The following is a 24,439-nucleotide window of genomic DNA, read 5'->3' as shown; positions in this document are numbered from 1 at the left end:
ATTCATGTCTTAATTTACTGAAAAAATCTTTAGTAAGAAGTACAATATTCAACATGCACGATTACTTATAAAGATAATTTGGTCTTTTTTATTGTGAAATGTATGATTTAATGCGTCAAATATTCAAAAGTTCAAGAATCCTACTCAGCAATGATTATTAATAGTAAAAACATATAATATATAATAGTTAAAACAACAAAGAACCTTTAATGACTAAAGGTAACACTGTTATTGAAAAAGGAAGACAACTACTAACAGTGAGAGTCCTTTTCTCATTAGACCTTTCATAGTAGTCAAGGCGTAAATGTAGAAATAAAAGTGCCAGAGTGTTTCTTCAGACCTAAGCCAAAGGGGAAACATTTTTGATTCCCAAAAGACCCATCCACATGAAGGTTCTAGAAAGAACCTTTATTTATTTTGATTCATACAGTAAATAACCATCAATTGTAACAGATCTGTAAATTACCAGTGGTTCATGAAGTTAAAAGTTCTTTAAGTGAATTTGCACGTAACACAGACTAAGTCCTGGTTTTCTTAACTTTTTCTACGTATTAGATAGATAGATAGATAGATAGATAGATAGATAGATAGATAGATAGATAGATAGATACTTTATTAATCCCAAGGGGAAATTCACATAGGAACCTTTTCAAAACACAAAGAATCAACTTCATATGCAAAAAATCCCTTCACAGAATGAAATGGCGCTTTGTCAAGCAATAGTTCTATAAGGAACCACACCTAGTAAAAAACATAAAATAGTCATTAAAGAACCATTATCTTTAAGAATGTATGTTTAGATAGCTTGGTCTACTCCAGACATGAATATTGATGTACAGGACAGTGATTAAATGATAAAATCTAAACCAGTAGGAGCCAGAATGTCGTTTTCGTGGCAGGAAAACATGTTCAAAATTAGTAATACTTTGAAATTCCAGTAAAATTACTTTTTAAAAATATACTGGAATGCCAAGTGTCATCAAAGGATTATTTCAAAACAACTACAGGTGAACAAGTAGTCTCATTATGAAAATAGTTAAAAACAAGGAATCAAACCAAAAAAGCTTTATATTACAACGTATGATTTTAATGGCAAAGGACAAATGTCCTAATAGACTTCATTGTATTTGTGTTATTCTCATAATTGGGAAATTATAGTTTTTTAAAGGGGGGGCAGTAGTCTATGATAGTGAAAAAGCAAGACAGGGATGAGAGCCAAAATGCCCAAACCAAAAGTAAATCCAAAATACCAAGCGTGCTAATGAAGTAAGTCAAAACATAATTTTACACAATTGTTATGTATTAAAGCCCTTTTAGCTTATGCTGTACTAATTATTCCTTTGATGTTAATTTGTTAGTATATGGTCACCATCATTTTTTACAATGGTAGCTTCATGGCATCATTTGGCAGAAATTAGTTTTTCTACTCATGCTACAACCAAGAAAACGGGCCAACCACGGAAATAATGTAGAAAGTGACAACACTCATCAAAAGACACAAAATGGTGGTATAGTCAAAAATAATGATAAATATTAATAATAAGCAAATTAACAAAGTTGACACAGCAAAAATGGTACACAACAATTCATGATATTGATAAATGTGATCTTCAAAACATATACAGTGAGCACTTGTTTTGTTAAATCTGATTTTTTTTTCTGAAAATGTGTATATTCTCTTAACAGCAAAATAAATTCAATAAGTACATTTAGATAGATTGTTATTTGGCCTGTTACGTCAGTTAGAATAAATGACTGACACAGAATAAAAAAGTAAGATTGATGCAGAAAAATAAAAAGTTGTAACATTTTACAGGGCTTACACAGACATGGACAGAGTACAGTGAAATTCATCCATAATCTAATCAACATGTAACACATCGTCGGTCTCTGATACCATAATTTGAGAGTACTGAATAACAACATTACCTCGAAGCCTTGTCCGTCTTCCTTACCTGAAAAGCCTGAGAACATGTTTTAAAATACTAGTTACCATTAGGTGTGTATAAAACTAGTAACTTTAAAATTCAGTGTTGCTTTACGTGTCTGCTGGCATAATACTGATATTATTGGAAACCAAAATCATAGTATTAAAAGAACCATCATTTTCATGTGATCTAAACTTGTCAGTGAGGGTCCTGTTTTAGCTGTGTGCGATACTTGTAGTGAAGCAATCATATCCCAAATAAACAAGAACACATTGTGAGAAAACCACTCCAGTTCATGGGTTACTTGCTGAGTGGCACCAGAATAATTCACTTTCAGTTTTCAGTCAGCTCCAACTCTCATTTGTTCTCATTTTATAGATGAACAACAACACTTTATTAAAACCTCAATATAAATTTCCCCTGCTTACAAAAGTATATTTATACTCACAAGGACTAGGATTAAGTCATTTTCATGTTCCCCAGACAGAGTATTTTCAGATTTATATTTTCTTCTAGTAGAAAATAAGTCCTGTATGTTGTCAGATAATAGCAGCGTTCACATATTCATTTTACAGTGACAGAACTGGGACTAAATAACATAAATGTAACTATTTTCTGTACCTGAAATAAAACAGAAATAAACTTCATGGCTATCTAGATTCATCTGTCACTGTTTCATGAGACATTCCCTGAATCCAGTCTACCCAAAGCAAAAGTCATAGAAAATAAAGAAGTTTTTAGTATCATTTAAAAAGTGAGATAGTCGAGATCAGACTAGCGTAAGGTGCAACAACTAATGCATTCACACTAATATATATATATATATATATATATATATATATATATATATATATATATATATATATATATATATATATATATATATATATATATATATATATATTGTGAACGATAGGGGGCGCCCTCGCTCCCTTGAACCCCTGTCCACGACTCCAGACACCAGGTAAAAGTCCTCAAGTTGACTTTATTTTCTTGCCACAGTGCACAAAGCACACTCTTCTCCACAATACTCATATAATTCACAAATAACTACAATAATAAACAATCCTCCAGCTCCCAGACGCTGCCACCCTTCCACCCAGCTCAGCTCATCGTCTGTGAGTTCCCAAAGTCCTTTATAATCCCTGACCCGAAGTGTTTCTGCCCAATAGTCCACAAGTCCTTTTCCCTTCCGGGTCAGGGTAAATAGTCCCTTTCTTCAACCCGAAGTCCGTCGCTCTTCCTGTGACGAACCTCCAGGTCACAGGGCACGAAGAAGCCCTCGGTCCTCCCTGCAGCTCCCTCCTGTGGCCCCCACGGCATCCAGCAGTGCTTTGCATAAAAACTCCAATGTCCATGATGCCCTGCTGCTCTTCTGGGGACCTCCACACTGCAAGGAGTGCTCCACCTGGCGGCTTGGGGGTATTGGCCGGGATAAATGGCCGGCCATCCATTACAATATATATATATATATATATATATATATATATATATATATATATATATATATATATATGTATGTGTGTATATATATATATAGTGGCATGCAGGGGTGCTCCAGCCACCCACACTCAACACAGACAGACACCGGGACATACGTTTCATCACACCACATGTTTGTTTTGTGGGGAAGCAGACATATCCTTGCCTTTTACAAGTACAATAATCATAATATTAACCACAAATTGCATAACCCTTTATCTTCTTTCTACTTGGCTTCAGGAGACAGAAGTGTGCGTCAGAGAATACTATACACGGAAGATTTTGTGAATAGAAATACAGAGACCGCACTGCAAGATGCAAACCACTAGTTAGCCACAAACATAGAATGGTCAGATTACAGTTTGTGAAAAGGCAGTTAAAAGAGTCTGCAGGATTCTGGAAAAAGATGTTGTGGATAGATGAGACAAAGTTAACCTGTATCAGAGTAAGGGCATGAGCAAAGTGTGGAGACAGAAAGGAACTGCCCAAGATCCACAGCATACCACCTCATCTGTTAAACATGGTAGTGGGGGTGTTATGGTTTGGTCATGTATGGCTGCCACAGGTACTGGCACACTTCTCTTCATTAATGATGCAATTGCTAATGGAAGTTGCACAAGGAATCCTGAGGTGTATAGAAACATCTTATTTCCTCTGGTTCCAGTAAATGCCTCCAAACTCATTGGATGGCATTTCAGCCTACAACAAGACAGAGAAAATACACAGCACTTAATGATGTCTATGAATCGTATAGAAAAGTAAATTCTTAAAGTTGATGATTTGCATATATTCAAAGAGAATCATGAACATATATGAAAATAAGTATTATTTCATAGTGCATGTTAGTATAGCAAGGGTTAAATTACAAAAAGGCCTGTGCCTGTATATTTTTATTTTTCTTAGCAAGCTGGAAACCACCAATATTTCATGAGTGAAGGTCAGGCATGTAAAGAGAGACTGACAGGCAGAGACCCACCCGTATTCTCCCCCCTTCTCTCCAGGTGCACGTCAGCACTTGAACCCTAGATAATAGTGACAGGAAGTGGATGGGTTCAAGGTGGGGAGAGGGCCTACCTGGAGGCTGTGATGGATAAGATAGAGTACTGCGCTCATTAGGCTGGGACGTATTGGTGGAACTAATTAGAAGCAAGACCAAGACAATGAAAAGTTGGAGTCAGATAGTAAGTGAGTTAAAATTTTGATAGGGACTGTAATAAATGAAAGGCAGCCGAGTTGCTAATTGCTCAATTCATCTAAACTGAGACCGTGTGTACATCACACAATAAACCTTGATCCTGCCCTGCACATCCTGAAGTCTCCGAGTGCCTTCTTTGAGCAGCGTATTTCTGCCACAACAATCGCAGACTTCGAGTAGTTATTGCAACAAAGTACTAATTATGACTATTTTAATATACCTGAAATGGAAATGGAGGGACCATGTATTCAAAGTTTTTTAGTTTCTTCTGGGTGTTACCCGAAATCTATGCAGATACCCATAAATTAAAGTCTGCAATGTGCACTTTAATCCCTTGTGAATTTTTTGATTTGTAGTTTTTTTTTTACCACAGAGTGGTAAATCAAGGAAAATGTGTATTTGCCTGAAACATTATAGAGGGCACAGTATATGAGGAAAGCAACAAACCCTGACTGTTTGTAACATCTCAAGCACTGCTTATCTTGCTTTTTGTAAGTCCTTGTTGAATTCTGGCTTTTCTACCTCCCATCAGTCTAGGTCACGTCCTGAGTCACTTCTCAACTCCACTCTCCAAGGGCCAGTGCAGATAAAGTGGGAAGGCTACGTTCAAGGCAATTCCCCTGGCCACTTCTTGGGTTAGGAATGTGTTCTGGATGTCTTGACACCCTGTTCCTGAAAGTTTATGTAGCAATGCCACTGATGCTGCTACTTCTGAGCCCTGGCTCCCTCAGGCAAAAAGTTCTCCCCATGTAAAATGAGGAAATCTATATGCTGCAACGTCCCAGACTGATGAGCTTATTGCATATTTTAATAAAAGTACCTCATCATTCTGTTCCTACTTCCCTGTGAATGGAGCTGTCACTTCAACGGCACTCTCCTCACAATGGCTTTTGTTAGTGTTTTATTTTTATTTTTTTACGATTTTGAAAACCTTATAGAGCCTTGCGTTTATGTCTCCCTTGTTATACCTTCTATTACCTGCAATTCTGGACCCTACCTCGCAGTTTTCCTTTTATAAAATATTTCTTGGTCTGAGTCACTGACTGACTGGCTTTCATTTCTTGGTAAGTTCCTAACATCCAGCCAAGCTGTACTTGAATGTGTGTCATTTAGTTTAAATGGGGGTGTAATTTAACCATGAAGCTCAAATAGTTCTTCTGAGTAAATGTCTTTCACAAATTAATACTTAAAATTAACTTAAGTGGAATTGCCTATTAAATGCTGAAGACAATTATCTTGAAATAGGATCGGTTGCAGCATACTATTAAAAGACAATTTTGTATTTTAAATCAGAATTATTAAGTTTCCGTTTTCCTTCAGACTGAAAAAAAAATGTTTCTTTTTTCTTTTCTGTTAAGTCTGCCTTGCTGTGTGGAGGAACCATCATATGAGAACAGTGACCAACTACTTCATTGTGAACCTCTCTCTGGCAGATGTGCTGGTCACTGCTATCTGTCTACCAGCCAGTCTGGTGGTGGACATTACTGAGACCTGGTTTTTTGGACCTACCCTCTGCAAGGTCATCCCTTACCTACAGGTGAATTTGGTCCATAGTTTAAACCGCTGGATAAGTATGAACCCACTAGCAGCATCTCCCACACCTTTGTTCACATGCACACAAACGGTCTGGAGTGAGGTGAATCAAACTGAAGATCATAATCCTCTGGTCTGTACCTTTTAATCTACAGTGTGCATTAGGGCTATGAACTATGAAATTCTATTATTCCTTCCTATTTGCAGTGAGTATCTTATGAGTTGGAAAGCAAATAGTGTTAGATTTACAAAACAGGAGTGCCCCCTTGTGGGCAAATGCAATAAGTTTCTAAATAATTATGCTGATATTTTTGACAATAAGGGCATTAAACAGAAATATGACTCTGGATATTTGGAATTAAACAGCGTAAATACAATAAACTGATCATAAAATTTAAAAGGCACAAGAGATGAATAATTAAAGATATCTGGTGACAAGCTCTGGGTGTTCTGTTGAAAATGTTACCTCTTTTTTCTTCATATTTCTGGAAACCTAACTGATTCGTTATTGTTTCATAGACAGTGTCCGTGTCAGTATCAGTACTGACACTCAGCTTTATTGCTCTGGATCGCTGGTATGCCATCTGCCACCCACTGAAGTTTAAGAGTACTGCCAAGCGGGCACAGAACAGCATCATTGTGATCTGGATTGCTTCGTTGCTGATGATGGTGCCGCAGGCTATTGTGATGGGAAGCAGCAGCATGATCCCAGAACTGGCAAACCAAACTCAGCTCTTTTCAGTCTGTGATGAGCACTGGGCAGGTGTGTCTGGGAAATCAATCTTTTTATAAAAGAAAGTGAAGGAAACAAAATGATTTTCAGTGAGTGTGTGCTCTCAAAGACATTCAGTACAAGTAATTCTTATATCAGAGGTCCCCAGCTTTGGGGACAATATGGCCGACAATAGAAATATTGTAATAGAATAATTGTAATTTAGGCAGTATGTCCCAGATGACAACCAACTGAATAATTTAAAGAAGACCTTTTACCATACAATATAGTAGTACATTTTCATGGTATTAAGCCCATTACCAAAACTATAGTCATGTATACTGTATTGTAAAAACAGATATACAAAATAATACAAATATGACATTGTAGTCAGCAACACAGGAGCGCCGCAGGGGACTGTACTTTCTCCGGCCCTGTTCAGCCTATATACATCAGACTTCCAATACAACTCAGAGTCCTGCCACGTGCAAAAGTTTGCAGATGACACTGCTATCGTGGGCTGCATCAGGAGTGGGCAGGAGGAGGAGTATAGGAAACTAATCAAGGACTTTGTTAAATGGTGAGACTCAAACCACCTACAACTGAACACCAGCAAAACCAAGGAGCTGGTGGTGGATTTTAGGAGGCTCAGGCCTCCTCATGGACCCTGTGATTATCAGAGGTGACTGTGTGCAGAGGGTACAGACTTATAAATACCTGGGAGTGCAGCTGGATGATAAATTGGACTGGACTGCCAATGTTCTATGCAAGAGAGGACAGAGCCGACTATACTTCCTTAGAAGACTGGTGTCCTTCAACATCTGCAATATGATGCTGCAGATGTTCTATCAGACAGTTGTGGGGAGTGCCCTCTTCTACGCGGTGGTGTGCTGGGGAGGAAGCATAAAGAAGAGGGATGCCTCATGCCTGGACAAACTGGTGAGGAAGGCAGGCTCTATTGTAGACACGGAGCTGGACAGTTTGACATCCGTGGCACAGCGACGGGCGCTAAGCAGGCTCCTGTCAATTATGGAAAATCCACTGCATCCACTGAACAGGATCATCTCCAGACAGAGGAGCAGCTTCAGTGACAGACTGCTGTCACTGTCCTGCTCCACTGACAGACTGAGGAGACTGTTCCTCCCCCACACTATGCAACTCTTCAATTCCACCTTTTTGTAAACGTTAATATTATACAAAATTATTCTGTCTGTTATTCCTTCATTTTTATTACTCTTTAATTTAATATTGTTCTTTATCAGTATGCTGCTGCTGGAGTATTTCCCCTTGGGATTAATAAAGTATCTATCTATCTATCTATCTATCTATCTATCTATCTATCTATCTATCTATCTATCTATCTATCTATCTATCTATCTAAATACAACACCAAATCTTACATGATCACAGAAATGTATGCAACAACAGTAAATGACAATATGAAACAAGTCATACAGTAAAGACTAAAAACATAAACCAGTGTTATATTTGCTTTTGAGGTTTCATGATGCTTGTGCAGATAATTCATTGTTAGGAGTGTGCTAAGTTTTGAATAATATATGAAATATTATACAAGAATTGCTTTAAACTGATACACTGAAGCTATAGACCTAAATTAAATACAACATTCTTTGCAAATGTGATTTTTTTTCTAGATGATGTCTATCCAAAGGTGTATCATATATGTTTCTTCATGGTGACCTACCTGGCCCCTCTGTGCCTGATGTTCATGGCCTACTTCCAAATATTTCGTAAACTGTGGTGCAGACAGGTAGGCAAATATTATGTAATACTTCATTTGGACTGTTTTTGACAATTATGAATTTTACCTGACATAATTACCTGAATACTGAAAGATTTGGTAAGTTTGGTAATGATGGATGGATCCAGCGTCATTTGCTGGAAATTACCCAAATGTTCACAGATTTGTGCCTGCCCAAGTATTTCTATAGGATTCAAACTAAAGTTCTAGTAAGGTTAACTGTTCATTCATTGCACAAATAAACTTTAATTTGTATTTAGCAAAGAAAGCTTGTACTGGCAAAGCTAAGGGATAGTATGTGTAATGGGTGTTCTGGAAAAGAATAGTGTGAGGCAGCTACACAAGAAGAAAAAGTGTCAGTCTGGGCATATCTGGAAGGCAGACGTCCCAGCAGCTGACAGTGACTCTGACTCTTGTCTAATATAGACAGTGAGGCCAGGAAGGGAACACCAAAGAAAAGTGACTTGGTTCTGCAGAAGAGGGCAAGACTAACAGTCAATAAACACTCCAGTAGAGTTAGCATCAGTGTGGTAGAAGCAACTGTGATAGAAAATATAAATAGTGGAATCAGTCTAAACTGAAACAGAACCAATGCCTTTTCAGTAGAGACGTTTGAGAATAGTTGATGGGAGAATCAGGCTCCCATTAAGTCAAAGTTTGAATTGGACAATAATTGGATTATGAACTTTACTTCCTCTTTGCTTTATGGAGGCCCTTCATCTTCATTTACTGTCTACTTTTGATTTAAATAGGCAATTCCTCCAGTATATTTCCACACAAAATACTTGCATCAGCAACTTTATTTATAGCAATTGTTCTGAAATTAGTTGATTTTAAGTAAAATACGATTAATATTTTCTGAATTGATTGTTTGTACCCTATATGTTTAAATAATAGGGCATTTATCATTTGATACAGCTGAAAATTAGAGAGCTTCTTACATGGTTTGTTAAGCATCTAGAATGTCTTTTATAATTATAATTTTAGGATACTGACAATTTATTAATGTATAACTGTTTCCAGAATATTGCCAACAGAGTGTAATAAACTAAATATTTTCCATAAATCATGTAATACACAACTTGGTAAAAAATAAGATGATATAGTTCGTATTTCCTAGTGAGCACAGTGAGCACAATCATGAAGCGCAAAATTCTAATCTATACTAATAAAAGACAAAGCCCTCACTGACTGACTGACTGACTCACTGACTGACTCACTCACTCACTCACTCACTGACTCATCACTAATTCTCCAAGTTCCCGTGTGGGTAGAAGGCTGATATTTGGCAGGCTCGTTCCTTACAGCTTACTTACAAAAGTTGGGCAGGTTTCATTTCCAAATTCTACGCGTAATGGTCAGAACTGGAAGGTATTTTTCTCCATTTACTGTAATAGAGTTGAGCTCGATGGCCGTGGGTTAGCGGAGTTTCATGTGACATCATCATGCCTCCCACGTAATCATGTGAACTGACTGTCAACGCAGTGCGTAGAAAACCAGGAAGACCTCCAAAAAGTGCTGAATAAAACATGCATTATATAATTGAGAAGGCAGCGAAACAATAAGAAGCGAGCGAGTGACATATACTACCATATTCATGAGTGCTGCTACTTCGGAAAGAAAGCAAGGTGCAAACCTAAACTTTAAATTAAGTTCATAGACAGGCTACCGCTGGCGTTTCTCATGCCCACGGGTAATGCGGGATACAAGTTTAATGAGAGGACGCAGGATATAAATGAGAGTTTTGATCACTTTGTAACTAAGTTAAAATTGCAGGTGAAGGGGTGTGCTTATGCAAATTCCGAGAGACTGTGTTTGTGGGGGATTGACAGTTAAGGCGGGTGGGGGAGTCACGTCATCATCTCCCCTCCCATTTACCTCATTTCGCTCTGAGCTGTGCTCCGCGGCTAATGCCGTCTTTCGAAGCAACTTCGTCACACTGCCACCAAATACTCACAAAAAAATTCACAAGTTAATACACACGCTGTCTCTAGAGTTTCTCCACACTGAATCCTCCAGGCACTACTTACAAAAGGTTACATTGACAATCGTGTTACGTTATTTTTAAAATCTTTCCTTTTCTTAGCACAAGCACAGCTGAGAAGCTTCGATGCATGTGCTCCATAACGCTGCTAAAAATAATGCATTTAATCACACTTTGCATTACAAGCAAAGGGGAACTTTTGTCAATGCATGATTTCCTGGTACACCGATTACATTGATCAGCGTATCCCGATTCATTTTACCCTCGCACCACCTTGGTTTGAGAAGAAGTATGAAAAAATATGAGGTTAACACAGAAAAACAGCTCACCAATTCAAGCTTTATGAATAATCGATTCGCCATCAATAATTGTTTTGGTTAAGCCATACTCAGTGTAATCCTCCTTCCATTTCATAATTTTTCCGCCACTAGCCATGATTAAATGAACGGTAAAAAAGGCATATATATGACAGCAACACTCATGACAATGTCAATCATGTTACGTTATTATTAAAATGTTTCCTTTTCTTTTTCATTACTTCTTTAACACATTACTTCTCCGCTGTAAAGCGCGGGTATTTTGATATATATATATATATACTAGCAAAATACCCGCGCTTCGCAGCGGAGAAGTAGTGTGTTAAAGAAGCAATGAAAAAGAAAAGGAAACATTTTGAAAATAACGTAACATGATTGTCAATGTAATTGTTTTGTCACTGTTGTGAGTGATGAGTGTTGTTGTCATATATATATATATATATATATTTACACACACACACATAAACATATATATATAAATATCTATACATATACACATATATACATACACACACACATATATAAACATATATATACATATACATACATATCTATATATATACACACACAGCTATTTCGTATCAGTGCAATACGCTGCTTGTTAAAACGGATAACTCCCGCTCTTACGCAAGTCTGCGTGGATATTATGAACTATCGATTTGTTCAAGTTCTATTTAAATTTTAAATAGAAGGAATTTTTATTTAGTCGACAGAAATATCTTTGGTAGGAATGGTAAAACAGACAGGAATATTATTCTGAATAAATCAACTCAAACCTTAAACAACTTATAATATTTTGCTCTCCATAAAAATATATCCTGTCTAAATTATACAAGTTAGAAATAAAGTAAACATTAAAAGAACAAACATTCAAATTTCTTTACTCTTATGTAATTTTATATAAAAAATAAACTTAGATTTTAAATATCCCAAAAGATTTTGCTCTCCATAAAAATATATCCTGTCAAAATTATACAAATTCAAATATGAACATGCTGCATAACAAAACCTGGAAATATAAATAAAATGTGTTCCTTTCAGCAATAACAAATCAAATCATTCAGTTGTCTTTGCTCATATGTCATTTTAGAGCTGGACGCCTGGCATCTTTTTGGCAACAGGTTCGTTTCTGTTTGGTGTGAGGTTCTGTGTTGTGGAGATTCTCAGGATGGATTGCAGGTGCTCATCAGTGAGGCGACTCCTGTGTGCTGTTTTGTTAGTCTTTATCACTGAGAAGAGCTTCTCACACAGATATGTGCTACCAAACATGCACAAGGTTCGAGCCGCATGTAGACGGACTTTTTGTTCTTCAAAGTCACCAAAGCGCCGCAAACTCAGTGCGCCAGTTTATCAGCAAAGTGCGATTTGGGAACACCGTAGTGACGACTTGGTTTAACATTACTTGGCAACAGGGAAAGTGGGGCAAGGTGCACTGGTGCATTTGTGTCTCCCATAAAAGCAGCTTCACTTGAAATCACTTTGTGATTGTGCACGGGTAAAACGTCCGCTGAAGTGTCAGATTCTTATTTAATTATTCTGCTTTCTGTATCTTCTGCATTGCATTCAGGTTACCCTGATGTTTTGTCTCATAGTGCCGTCTTAGATTAAATTCTGTAATTACAGCCACATTAGCTCCACAAATGAGACACACGGGTTCAGTAAACATATACTCAGCCTCCCATCGGTTTTAAAGGCTCTATTTTCAGAATCAACTTTTCTCTCAGCATCGTGTGAGCTAGCTTGCAATAACTTGCAGCATCATAAGTAGACTTGATTAACGCGGTAACTGTTCGGCAAGGCAGCTGAAGCGCTGCATTATGGGATCTGTAGTTTATTGTGTTACCAGCGCTTCATATACCTGGGCCATTAATAACAATAATACAGTATATAAAATGATCTCGGGGCGGATATAATTACACGCTGGGCGGATGTGGCCCGTGGCCCTTGAGTTTGACACATATGGACTAAATAGAACTTGAAAAGATATATTTTTGAAATGTGATCGCAATTCAGATAGAGTTGACGCCAAGCACTACAGCCTGCATCCTCCCTCGCTCTTACTTTTTACCGCTCATCTAATGAATACACTGAGTATGGCTTTACCAAAACAATCATTGATGGCGAATAAAGTATCCATTATTCGAGTATGTAGATCGGGATATATATATACATATATATATATATATACCCGCGTATCGCAGCGGAGAAGTAGTGTGTTAAAAAAGCTAGAAAAAGAAAAGGGAACATTTTAAAAATAACGTAACATGACTGTCAATATACAGTATTTGTTTTGTGAGTGTTACTGAGTGTTGCTGTCATCAAGGATTTGATTATCATTATTTCTTTCAATCAGGTTCGTATTTGTAGGATGTGTTGTGTTCAAGTTACATTCCGTGTTTGTCAATCGTTGTAAAGATGACAGGTTTCATTCATCGATTCGCTTCTTACTGCATCAATAAACAGCTCGTCTTCTTCTTTATCTGAGACCTGACACACTGCATGCACGTTTTTTTTACACTGTCTTCCTTTAGCGGGACATTGACTTTTTCCACCGTGTGCTTTGTTTCCGCAGTAGCTGGATTTATGAATATGCTTATCAGACGCTTCATATTTTTTGCTGCCTTTTCAATTGTGTAATTCGGTTTTGTTCAGCTTTTGGAACTGTTGCCTTTATCTGTGCACTGCGCCAGTTCACGTGAGCCGCCGGTGTACATGCATCGAAGGTTCCCAGCTGTGCTGGTGCCATCTCGTGCTATGTCCATGGCTGTATTTAATGTTACCTTAGTCCTGGCACTTAAAACTTTCTCTCGCAGTTTCGCTGAGTTTGTGTCAAACACCACCCTGACCATCTCATCTTCCTCTCCATAAACACAGTCCTTCACCCGTGAATATTTAGTGGGAGTTTGCTATTGGATTGCCGCTGACGGACGGCCTTATATGGGCAGGCACTAAATTACAAACGCCAGCGCAGCCTGTCTATGAACTTAATTTAAAGTGTAGATTTACATCGTGCTTTGTTTCCGAAGTAGCAGAACTCATGAATATGGTTGTATATGTAACACGATTGTCAATGTAACCTTTTGTAAGTAGTGCCTGGAGGATTCAGTGTGGAGAAACTCTAGAGACAGCGTGTGTATTAACTTGTGAATTTTTTTGTGAGTATTTGGTGGCAGTGTGACGAAGTTGCTTCGAAAGACGGCATTAGCCGCGGAGCACAGCTCAGAGCGAAATGAGGTAAATGGGAGGGGAGATGATGACGTGACTCCCCCACCCGCCTTAACTGTCAATCCCCCACAAACACAGTCTCTCGGAATTTGCATAAGCACACCCCTTCACCTGCAATTTTAACTTAGTTACAAAGTGATCAAAACTCTCATTTATATCCCGCGCCCTCTCATTAAACTTGTATCCCGTGATTACCCGTGGCATGAGAAACGCCAGCGGTAGCCTGTCTATGAACTTAATTTAAAGTTTAGGTTTGCACCTTGCTTTCTTTCCGAAGTAGCAGCACTCATGAATATGGTAGTATATGTCACTCGCTCGCTTCTTATTGTTTCGCTGCCTTCTCAATTATATAATGCATGTTTTCTTCAGCGCTTTTTTGAGGTCTTCCTGGTTTTCTATGTACTGCGTGATTACGGGAGGCGTGATGATGTCACACGAAACTCCTCCCCCACGGCGTTGAAGCTCATCTCCATTACAGTAAATGGAGAAAAACTGCTTCCAGTTATGACCATTACGCGTAGAATTTCGATATAAAACCTGCCCAACTTTTGTAAGGAAGCTGTAAGGAATGAACCTGACAAATTTCAGCCTTCCACCCACACGGGAAGTTGGAGAATTAGTGATGAGTGAGTGAGTGAGTGAGTGAGTGAGTGAGGGCTTTGCCTTTTATTAGTATATATATATATATATATATATATATATATATATATGAATGACCTCCAAAGAGCGCTGAGACTTTTGATATTGTGAACGTGTCTGAAAAACTGGGGTCTCCTGCCCAGCAAAAGTCGAGCAGCCGGCGCGCACATAGCTGTGCCGGCCTTTGAGACGCTGACTGCGCTTCTGCCTTAAGTCAAAGTGAGCACTTTTAATTTTTTCATCCTCCCCTGAGCTATAGCCCAGACAAGTGCAAACACGGGACCCCTTTTCTACACCGCGGCAAACTAATATTAAGGCGGTTCGCACTTTCTATTTTGCACGCATACGATTATGAGGTCGTCAGCTCGGATTATAGACTATATTTTATTATTTTTCCCTTGCACTTAATGACCAAAGCTATACACACACATATAGACACATACATATATATATACACATATATATACCTGTGTGTATGTTTGTATGTATGTGTATATATATATATATATACACACACACACACACACCTATTTACATTATATATATATATATACACACACACACACACATACATCATACATCATTAACACACTACTTCTCCGTTGCGAAGTGCGGGTATTCTGCTCTATATATATATATATATATATACTGTATATATATATATATACTGTATATATATATATATATATATATATATATATATATATATATATGCCAGCAACACTCATGACAATGACAAAACAAATACATTGTCAAATCATGTTACGTTATTATTAAAATGTTTCCTTTTCTTTTTACTTCTCCGCTGCCAAGTGCAGGTATTTTGATATATATATATATAGATATGAGAACAACACTCATATCAATGACAAAACAATTACATTAACAATCATGTTATGTTATTTTTAAAATTTTTCCTTTTTGTTTTTCGTAACTTCTTTAACACACTACTTCTCCGCTGCGAAGCGCGGGTATTCTGCTAGTAAGAAATATAATTAATGTAAGGTAATCTTTATGCTTCAATACCATAATCCCACAAAAGCTAAAAACACACACACACATTGCACAATTTGGTCACAGCAAGAAGATACTTTATACTGTAAATCAAACCAAAATAAATTCAAAACACAAGATGGGCTTTGTAATCAGTACACTTCTAAACACATATTTGTTGTCAACATGCTAGAAACTATTATAATATCCTGATCTGGATGATCAAAACCATACTAAAGGAAATACATTATTTTTTCCTTTAGGCTTTCTAAATTATTACAATTAATGAGGGCAAGGTTCCTATGTCCCCTTTACCGTTCTTAAAAAATTCTCATTACCCTGCATCAGATTAGTTGGATTTGAGAGCACATGTTTGTGTTCTTTGTATGTATGTATGTATCTACGTAAAGTATGTATAGCAGAAACATATTTGGAGACTGGCCATTCTGGCACATCACATCTCCTCATTTGATACACAATTAGGAGAAAGTAGCACCTTCACCAACTATGTCACTCTTGCATGCCATTCCCATTGATAGCTGGCCAATCCTAGCACGTGTATAGTTCTGATGTCTCTTCTCCATCTCTCTGCCTCTCTTGGTCATGTCTCAAAATTAATTTTCTGCTTTATTGAAAATGTTTAGTAATATCCGAGGGCCCGTTTTTGTGTTATGCTTACGCGTGAGTTTAGTCCTGTGGCGGACTGCAGGAACCAATGCCCAGCCAGGATGCCCCTTTGGCAGTGGATCCGGGGGAGCAGCAATGGGATGCACATTACGCCCCCCCAGAGCACTTGGTGGCAGCCCCCCTGGGCTGCATTGGGGCCACAATTATGTTACACTGGAGCTCATACCTGTTGGGCTCCATGGCGACCGCCAGGGGGAGCTGCATGGCTTCCTGAGCCCGTGTGGGCTGTAACATAGTCACACCCAGAAGTGCAGCCTAATTAGGCCAATTACCACCTGGATCACTTCCGGGTGGGCTATAAAAGAAGCCTGCAGCCACTAATCAAGGCGTCAAAGTCAGGAGGAGGAGGACGAAACTGCCTGGGAGGAGTGGAGGAGATTTCTTTTGTATTATGTTGGTGTTTTGGGACTGTTCTGTGGCTGGGAGACATGGGGAAGAAGTGCCCTCCAGCTGAGGAAAAATAAATTTGTGTTTAATTTTACGTGTGCCTCCGTGTCCACCTGTGTCAGGCTGGGTACAAAGAGAATGCTTTTGTTACAGTCCTTTGAGTAGATCCTTAAATATGGAGAAAATAGAAACAGCCAAGAAACTAAGGGTTACAGCCTCTGCCCTTATTTGCCTGCCTGATAAATATTGCGCTTTAATAAATTCAGGTTGAACATTCTTATCACAATAGATACAATAGATTATGCAGCTACCTCACAGCTCCAGAGCCCTGACTTCAAATTCTGACCTCAGCAATGTCCGTGTGGAGTTTCTGTGTTATCACTTTGAAATGTGTGAGTTTTTCTCTATTTACCTCAGGTTTTTTCTCAAACATCTGAAGGCAATTGCAACATGTCTTGTTGAATATTAATTGTAACAATGTGAGTGTGGAGGTGTTTATACATGAATGTGCCCAGACCCCATGATCCTAAAATGGGTAAAAGCACTTTCAATAATAAATAGATGTAAATGATTAGTAGGTGGTACTCAGAGACATTCATGAATCTATACTAATAAAAGGCAAAGCCCGCACTGACTCACTCACTCACTCACTCACTCACTCACTCACTCATCACTAATTCTCCAACTTCCCGTGTAGGTAGAAGGCTGAAATTTGGCAGGCTTATTCCTTACAACTTACTTACAAAAGTTAAGCAGGTTTCATTTCGAAATTCAACACGTAACAGTCATAACGGTCCATAACGGTCGACAACATCCACCATTTTGAACTTTCTTATTTATGGCCCCATCATCATGAAATTTGGTAGGCAGCTTCCCTGCGCTAACTAAAACCGATGTACGTACTTATTTCGATGGTATGACGCCACTATCGGCCGCCATATTGAACTTTCCAACGTCACTAATTTTCCAACTTCCCGTGTAGGTAGAAGGCTGACCCCATCTTCACGAAATTTGGTAGGTGGCTTCCCTACGCTAACCAAAACCGATGTACGTACTTATTTCAGTGGTATGATGCCACTGTCGGCCGCCATATTGAATTTTCCAAACGTCACTAATTCTCCAACTTCCCGTGTAGGTAGAAGGCTGAAATTTTGCAGGCTCATTCCTTACAGTTTACTTACAAAAGTTAAGCAGGTTTCATTTCGAAATTCAACACGTAACGGTCATAACGGTCGATAACGGTCGACAACGTCCAACATGTTGAACTTTCTTATTCATGGCCCCATCTTCACAAAATTTGGTAGGCGGCTTCCCTGCGCTAACTGAAACCAATGTACATACTTATTTCGGTGGTATGACGCCACTGTCAGCCGCCATATTGAACTTTCCAACATTACTAATTCTCCAAATTCCCGTGTGGGTAGAAGGCTAAAATTTGGCAGGCTCATTCCTTACAGCTTACTTACAAAAGTTAAGCAGGTTTCATTTCAAAATTCTATGCGTAACGGTCATAACGGTCAACAACGTCCGCCATGTTGAACTTTCTTATTTATGGCCCCATCTTCACGAAATTTGGTAGACGGCTTCCCTGCGCTAACCGAAACCAATGTATGTACTTATTTTGGTGGTATGACGCCACTGTCAGCCACCATATTGAACTTTCCAACGTCACTAATTCTCCAAATTCCCGTGTAGGATGAAGGCTGAAATTTAGTACTTATTTCGGTCGTATGATGCCGCTGTCGGCCGCCATATTGAACTTTTCAACAGTCTTTGTTACTTATGGGTCCATCTTCAAGAAATTTGGTACGCAGGTTCCCAACGCTAACTCAATCCTACTTACGTACATATATACGTCCATAGCCTGCCTGCAGCTCAGTCACCGTGTGAGGGTCCCCCATCCCAACGCCTCCCATGTTGTTGGCTGCCTGCCTATATAAGGCCATCCGTCGCTCCAGTCTCTACATTCCCTTCTTTGCTTCGCCACGGGATTCACGTCTCCCTGCTGATAACTACAGCCTTTTTATTTAATCCACGGCTTCTCCGCTGTTTTATTGTTCATTTATTACGATTATAGTTATTGTGTAGGTATTTTAGACTTACTTTACATTGTTCAGGTACCCATTTCCTTTATCATTCCAACCGTACCCGCAATAACATGTCTATCGAGGTGATCACCATCGATAAAAGAACTGTCACTTACCGAGTGGTTTCCATGCTATCCTATCTTTTCTATTCTCTTTGTTACATATTGCGCGGCCATATCAGGCTCACTCTTGATATCTGGAGAAATATTGTGTCTTATGTATTGAATGACTGAGACAGGTTCAAGGTGTGGACTGTTGACAGTACAGGAGATAATTATACTACACAGGAGCACTATAAGAGTGAAATGCTTAAGCCCTTCATCTATGCATCTGCATGTGAGTTGATGGCTGCCACTGAATTGTTCGGTTGTCGCTTTCAAGTGTACCGAAATGGCCAAATATTTTACACCTTTGGACAACCGCCAATGCCTCTTAAACATCTTAGATTGACAGGTGACGATTTCAGTAGTGGACACTTTGATGTTTATGAATGTTTAAACTCTCAAAAGCTGGATGTGATTTTATCGCTGAAACCGGTTGTGTGCTTACAACGCTTGACAGATGCCGAATGTCACTTCAATACAACAAATCCTGCAAATACTGTCGTAATTGAAACAAACCATGAAACTCAAACCGATTAGGACAGCAGCAATCCAAGCTGTGAGATTTGAGACAAGATTACTGTTCACATGGCCAACTGTAAGTTGCATTCTCAAGAGTAAGCTCAGCGCACATCTTGGTCATGTTACAACCGGTGGGCCGAACTGACAACATGGTATACAAAGAGATCCTTAACAAATAATTATTGGCATATTTTCCCTCAGTTTAAAAAGGTTAAATTTTCTTCTTAATAAAAATTTTAATGCGCGGGTATTTTGCTAGTATAGATATATAGATATATATATATAGTGTGTGTATATATATATATACTGTATATATATATATATATATAGATATATAGATATACAGATAGATAGATATATATATATACAGTATATATATATATATAGTGTGTGTGTGTATGTATGTACAGTATGTATGTGTATATATACAGGTATATAGAGATATAGATATAGATATTATATATATATATAGATATATATACTGTATATATAATGTGTGTGTATGTATGTGTATATATATATATATATATATATATATATGACAGCAACACTCATAACAGTGACAAAACAATTACATTGACAATCATGTTACGTTATTTTCAAGATGTTTCCTTTTCTTTTTCATTACTTCTTTAACACACTACTTCTCCGCTGCGAAGCGCGGGTATTTTGCTAGTCCAAAATAAACTTCAGTGAAGCCAGCAGTTTCTTCTTAAAGTTTTTTTTTTTAAATTTAATTTACATTTAAAAAAAAAAAATCTTTTAAAAAATTTTCTTGAAAAGATGAGCAATACAAAGACAGAAAATATGGAGTGACAACAAGGCAGCAAAAATACAAAAAAACAAACAAAAGTAATAGCTAACTAGTCAATTGTGCCTAAGTAAACATTCATTAGTCCCCTATAAACTAGACAAGTACCTAATTCACTTTCCCACTAAATCTACTCTTAAACCTTCTGTCTTCACATTTTTTTATTACTTACTCTATCTCCACTTCTTCTTACCAGCCAAATCTTTGTCCACCTTACATCCAAAAGCATTTTTAACAGTAAGGTGTGAAATGGGTTAATTTAAAACCCAGTTTGATACTATTGTAAAACATACTGTTCCCCACTGTCCCACTCTGAAGTGGTAAATGTGTGACTGTAGTGACACATTGTAGCGAGCAGCAGTTGCCAATACAGTTTACAATCCTTAACAGTCTAAGAACAGATGTTCAAACCTGAAATATATACTGTATACATTTTAAGGGTGGAATGGTGGTGCTGTGTTACAGCTTCACAGGTACAGCATCATGGACTGAAGTCCTGCATTCAGTTGTTGTCTGTGGTTTTTCTCCTGCATCTTCAAACACATGCAGGTTAGGTTGACTGCCAGCTCCAAAGAGGTCCTGTGTGAACGGACCCTGTAATAGACTGACCTCCTTCGTTCCTTGTGCCTGCTGCTGCTGGCTTAGACTTTCAGGGCTTTGAATTGTATTAAGCATTTTTAAATTTTATGTTATGTTTTTCAAATATGTATACACACACATCATATCTATACTAATAAAAGGCAAAGCCCTCACTCACTCACTCACTCACTCACTCACTCACTGACTCACTCACTCACTCACTCACTCACTCACTCATCACTAATTCTCCAACTTCCCGTGTGGGTGGAAGGCTGAAATTTGGCAGGTTGATTCCTTACAGCTTCCTTACAAAAATTGGGCAGGTTTTATATCGAAATTCTACGCGTAATGGTCATAACTGGAAGCAGTTTTTCTCCATTTACTGTAATGGAGATGAGCTTCAACGCCGTGGGGGCGGAGTTTCGTGTGACATCATCACGCCTCCCACGTAATCACGCAGTACATAGAAAATCAGGAAGACCTCAAAAATGCGCTCAAGAAAACATGCATTATATAATTGAGAAGGCAGCGAAACAATAAGAAGCGAGTTCTGCTACTTCGGAAACAAAGCACGATGTAAACCTACACTTTAAATTAAGTTCATAGACAGGCTGCCGCTGGCGTTTGTAATTTAGTGCCTGCCCATAGAAGGCCGTCCGTCCGTCAGCGGCAATCCAATAGCAAACTGCCACGGGTAAATATATTCACGGGTGAAGGACTGTGCTTATGGAGAGGAAGATGAGATGGTCAGGGTGGTGTTTGACACAAACTCAGCGAAACTGCGAGAAAGTTTTAAGTGCCAGGACTAAGGTAACATTAAATACAGCCATGGACATAGCACGAGATGGCACCAGCACAGCTGGGAACCTTCGATGCATGTACACCGAGCGGCTCACGTGAACTGACGCAGTGCACAGATAAAAGCAACAGTTCCAAAGAGCACTGAACAAAAACCGAATTACACAATTGAAAAGGCAGCAAAAAATATGAAGCGTCTGATACATACAAGCATATTCATAAATCCAACTACTGCGGAAACAAAGCACACGTTGGAAAAAGTCAATGTCCCGCTAAAGGAAGACAGTGTAAAAAAAACGTGCATGCAGTGTGTCAGGTCTCAGATAAAGAAGAAGACGAGCTGTTTATGATGCAGTAAGAAACGAATCGATGAATGAAACCTGTCATCTTTACAACGATTGACAAACACGGAATGTAACTTGAACACAACACATCGTACAAATACGACCCTGATTGAAAGAAATAATGATAATCAAATCCTTGATGACATCAACATTCAATAACACTCACAAAACAATTACTGTATATTGACAATCATGTTACGTTATTTTTAAAATGTTCCCTTTTCTTTTTCATAACTTCTACTTCTCCACTGCGATACGCGGGTATATATTTAAATGTATATATATACCCCTATCTACAGTACATACTCTCGCATAGACAAGCCACATGCTGTGGCTCAATTGTAGAGTTTTCGCCTCTAATGCCGACATTCGAGGTTCGATTCCCGAGAGGGGATGCGCTGAGTATGTACGCGATACTGAATCATTTTACCTTCGCATCTCCTTGGTTTGGGACGTATGAAAAAATATTCGGTTAACGCAGAATCATGTTACGTTATTTTTAAAATGTTTCCCTTTATTAGCACAAGCACAGCTGAGAAGCTTCGATGCATGTACTCCATAACGCGTTAAAAAAATAACGCATTTAATCACACTTTCAATTCCAAGCAAACGGGAACTTTTGTCAATGCATCATTTCCTGGTACATCCATTACACTGATGCACACATCACAGCTACAAAAATGTTAGAGTCGGAATAAAGCGAAGCCTTGATAAAAGCATGGTTTTGTGCACACTGAAAAGCAAGCAAAATTAGATGCATTACAGAAAGCGGACTTTGTGGCTCTTACTGGGGATCATTGGACTTCCGTGACCGTTAGTAATTCTAATTACATCTAATTACAAAATGTTCAATGATCTCACTGTTTTAGCCTAATGTACAAAATAATTTTGGCTAAGGTTACTCAGAGTTTAAAGATTAAGTTGGTCAAATTACCTTTTATGTTTCTGACTTATTTTTTTCAGAAGAAAAACTGCACTTTATGTTGAAATTTTGTTTATTATTATTTAAAGACAATACTATTCTGAAAATCTACTTAAAGTACTTAAACTACCACTTTATTTTTAAGTCTGCCCAATTTTAACCAGGGATGATATTTTTGTTTCTGTTTTGAATTCAAATGCAGTTTAAAGGCTTTTTTTTTTTCAGAAATTAAAACAGCTTCAGTTTACAATATTCATGTACATGTCTATTATTTGATTCTGTCGCCCACTAAAACACTTTTAAATTTAAAAAAAACATTTGCGATTTGGGGCAAATTTACGTGTGCGATTACATACGATTAATCAAGATTAATTCTTACACAGCCTCTAATTAATTGGATTAATTTTTTTAATCGAGTCCCACCTAATATATATATATATGTGGATATATATATGTAGATTTGTATATATAAATGCGTATATACAGTATATATGTAGATATGTATATGTGTATATACAGTATGTATATATATGTATGTGTGTATATGTATATATATATAACTGTGTATATATATGTGTATAGATGTATATATATATATATATATTTATATATATATGCCAGCAACACTCGTGACAATGACAAAACAATTACATTGTCAATCATGTTACGTTATTATTAAAATGTTTCCTTTTCTTTTACTTCTCGCTGCCAATCGCAGGTATTTTGATTGATATATATATATATATATATATATATATATATATATATATATATACAGATATATACAGATATATATATATACAGATATATATAAATAGATAGATATGACAACAACACTCAATATCAATGACAAAACAATTACATTAACAATCATCTTACGTTATTTTTAAAATGTTTGCTTTTCATTTTCATAACTTCTTTAACACACTATTTCTCCGCTGCGAAGCGCGGGTATTTTGCTAGTAACTCAGTAAAAGGTTTTGTAATACTTCGAAAACAGCTACTAATATGTCCTTTTCCATGCAGATTTAAAATATATACTTGAAAAAAAGTTCTGTAATTATCAATAAAATTTATCAATGCAAATGGTTTGTTTTATAATCCTTTACAATTGTTTAAAAAAAAAAAGGATTTGGAGGATGTGCTCTTGAAATTATTTTAAATGTAATATTTTTTGTTAAAATAGGTAGTCATGGTAAATTTTTAAACAATAAGCTTTGAATAAAACTTCCCAAATATAAAAGAAAGATTTCATAATATTTTGTGGGTTATAGGCTGGAAATGGTTGCAGGAGCTATTGCTTGTGCTTCTCGGATCCAGCTCCATTGGTATGAGTCCATTGAATTATTGTTTTCTATGTGTCTACATGGCTTTTCCTTCACATACTCTATATCTGCCACATTCCCAAAGATGTACAAGACAGGTGATTCA

General features: G+C 37.7%; 1 protein-coding gene and 1 long non-coding RNA gene across 5 annotated transcripts in view; one reads left to right on the top strand and one right to left on the bottom strand.

Moving 5' to 3' along the window:
- LOC120518109 overlaps nt 1-24,439 on the bottom strand; it is a 100,013-nt gene that overhangs the window by 31,140 nt on the left and 44,434 nt on the right. The gene's annotated exons all lie outside the window — the stretch shown is intronic.
- LOC120518106 (orexin receptor type 1-like) overlaps nt 1-24,439 on the top strand; it is a 74,484-nt gene that overhangs the window by 39,030 nt on the left and 11,015 nt on the right. For all 4 annotated transcript variants that reach the window (XM_039740709.1, XM_039740706.1, XM_039740707.1 and 1 more), the window contains 3 exons: nt 5,964-6,142; nt 6,658-6,901; nt 8,506-8,621. In XM_039740709.1, coding sequence (XP_039596643.1) covers nt 5,964-6,142; nt 6,658-6,901; nt 8,506-8,621 — 539 coding nt within the window. The remainder of the gene's footprint in view (nt 1-5,963; nt 6,143-6,657; nt 6,902-8,505; nt 8,622-24,439) is intronic.

This window comes from Polypterus senegalus, chromosome 17 (genome assembly GCF_016835505.1).
Source record: "Polypterus senegalus isolate Bchr_013 chromosome 17, ASM1683550v1, whole genome shotgun sequence".
NCBI lineage: Eukaryota > Metazoa > Chordata > Cladistia > Polypteriformes > Polypteridae > Polypterus > Polypterus senegalus.
This window is presented reverse-complemented; position numbering and strand designations above follow the sequence as displayed.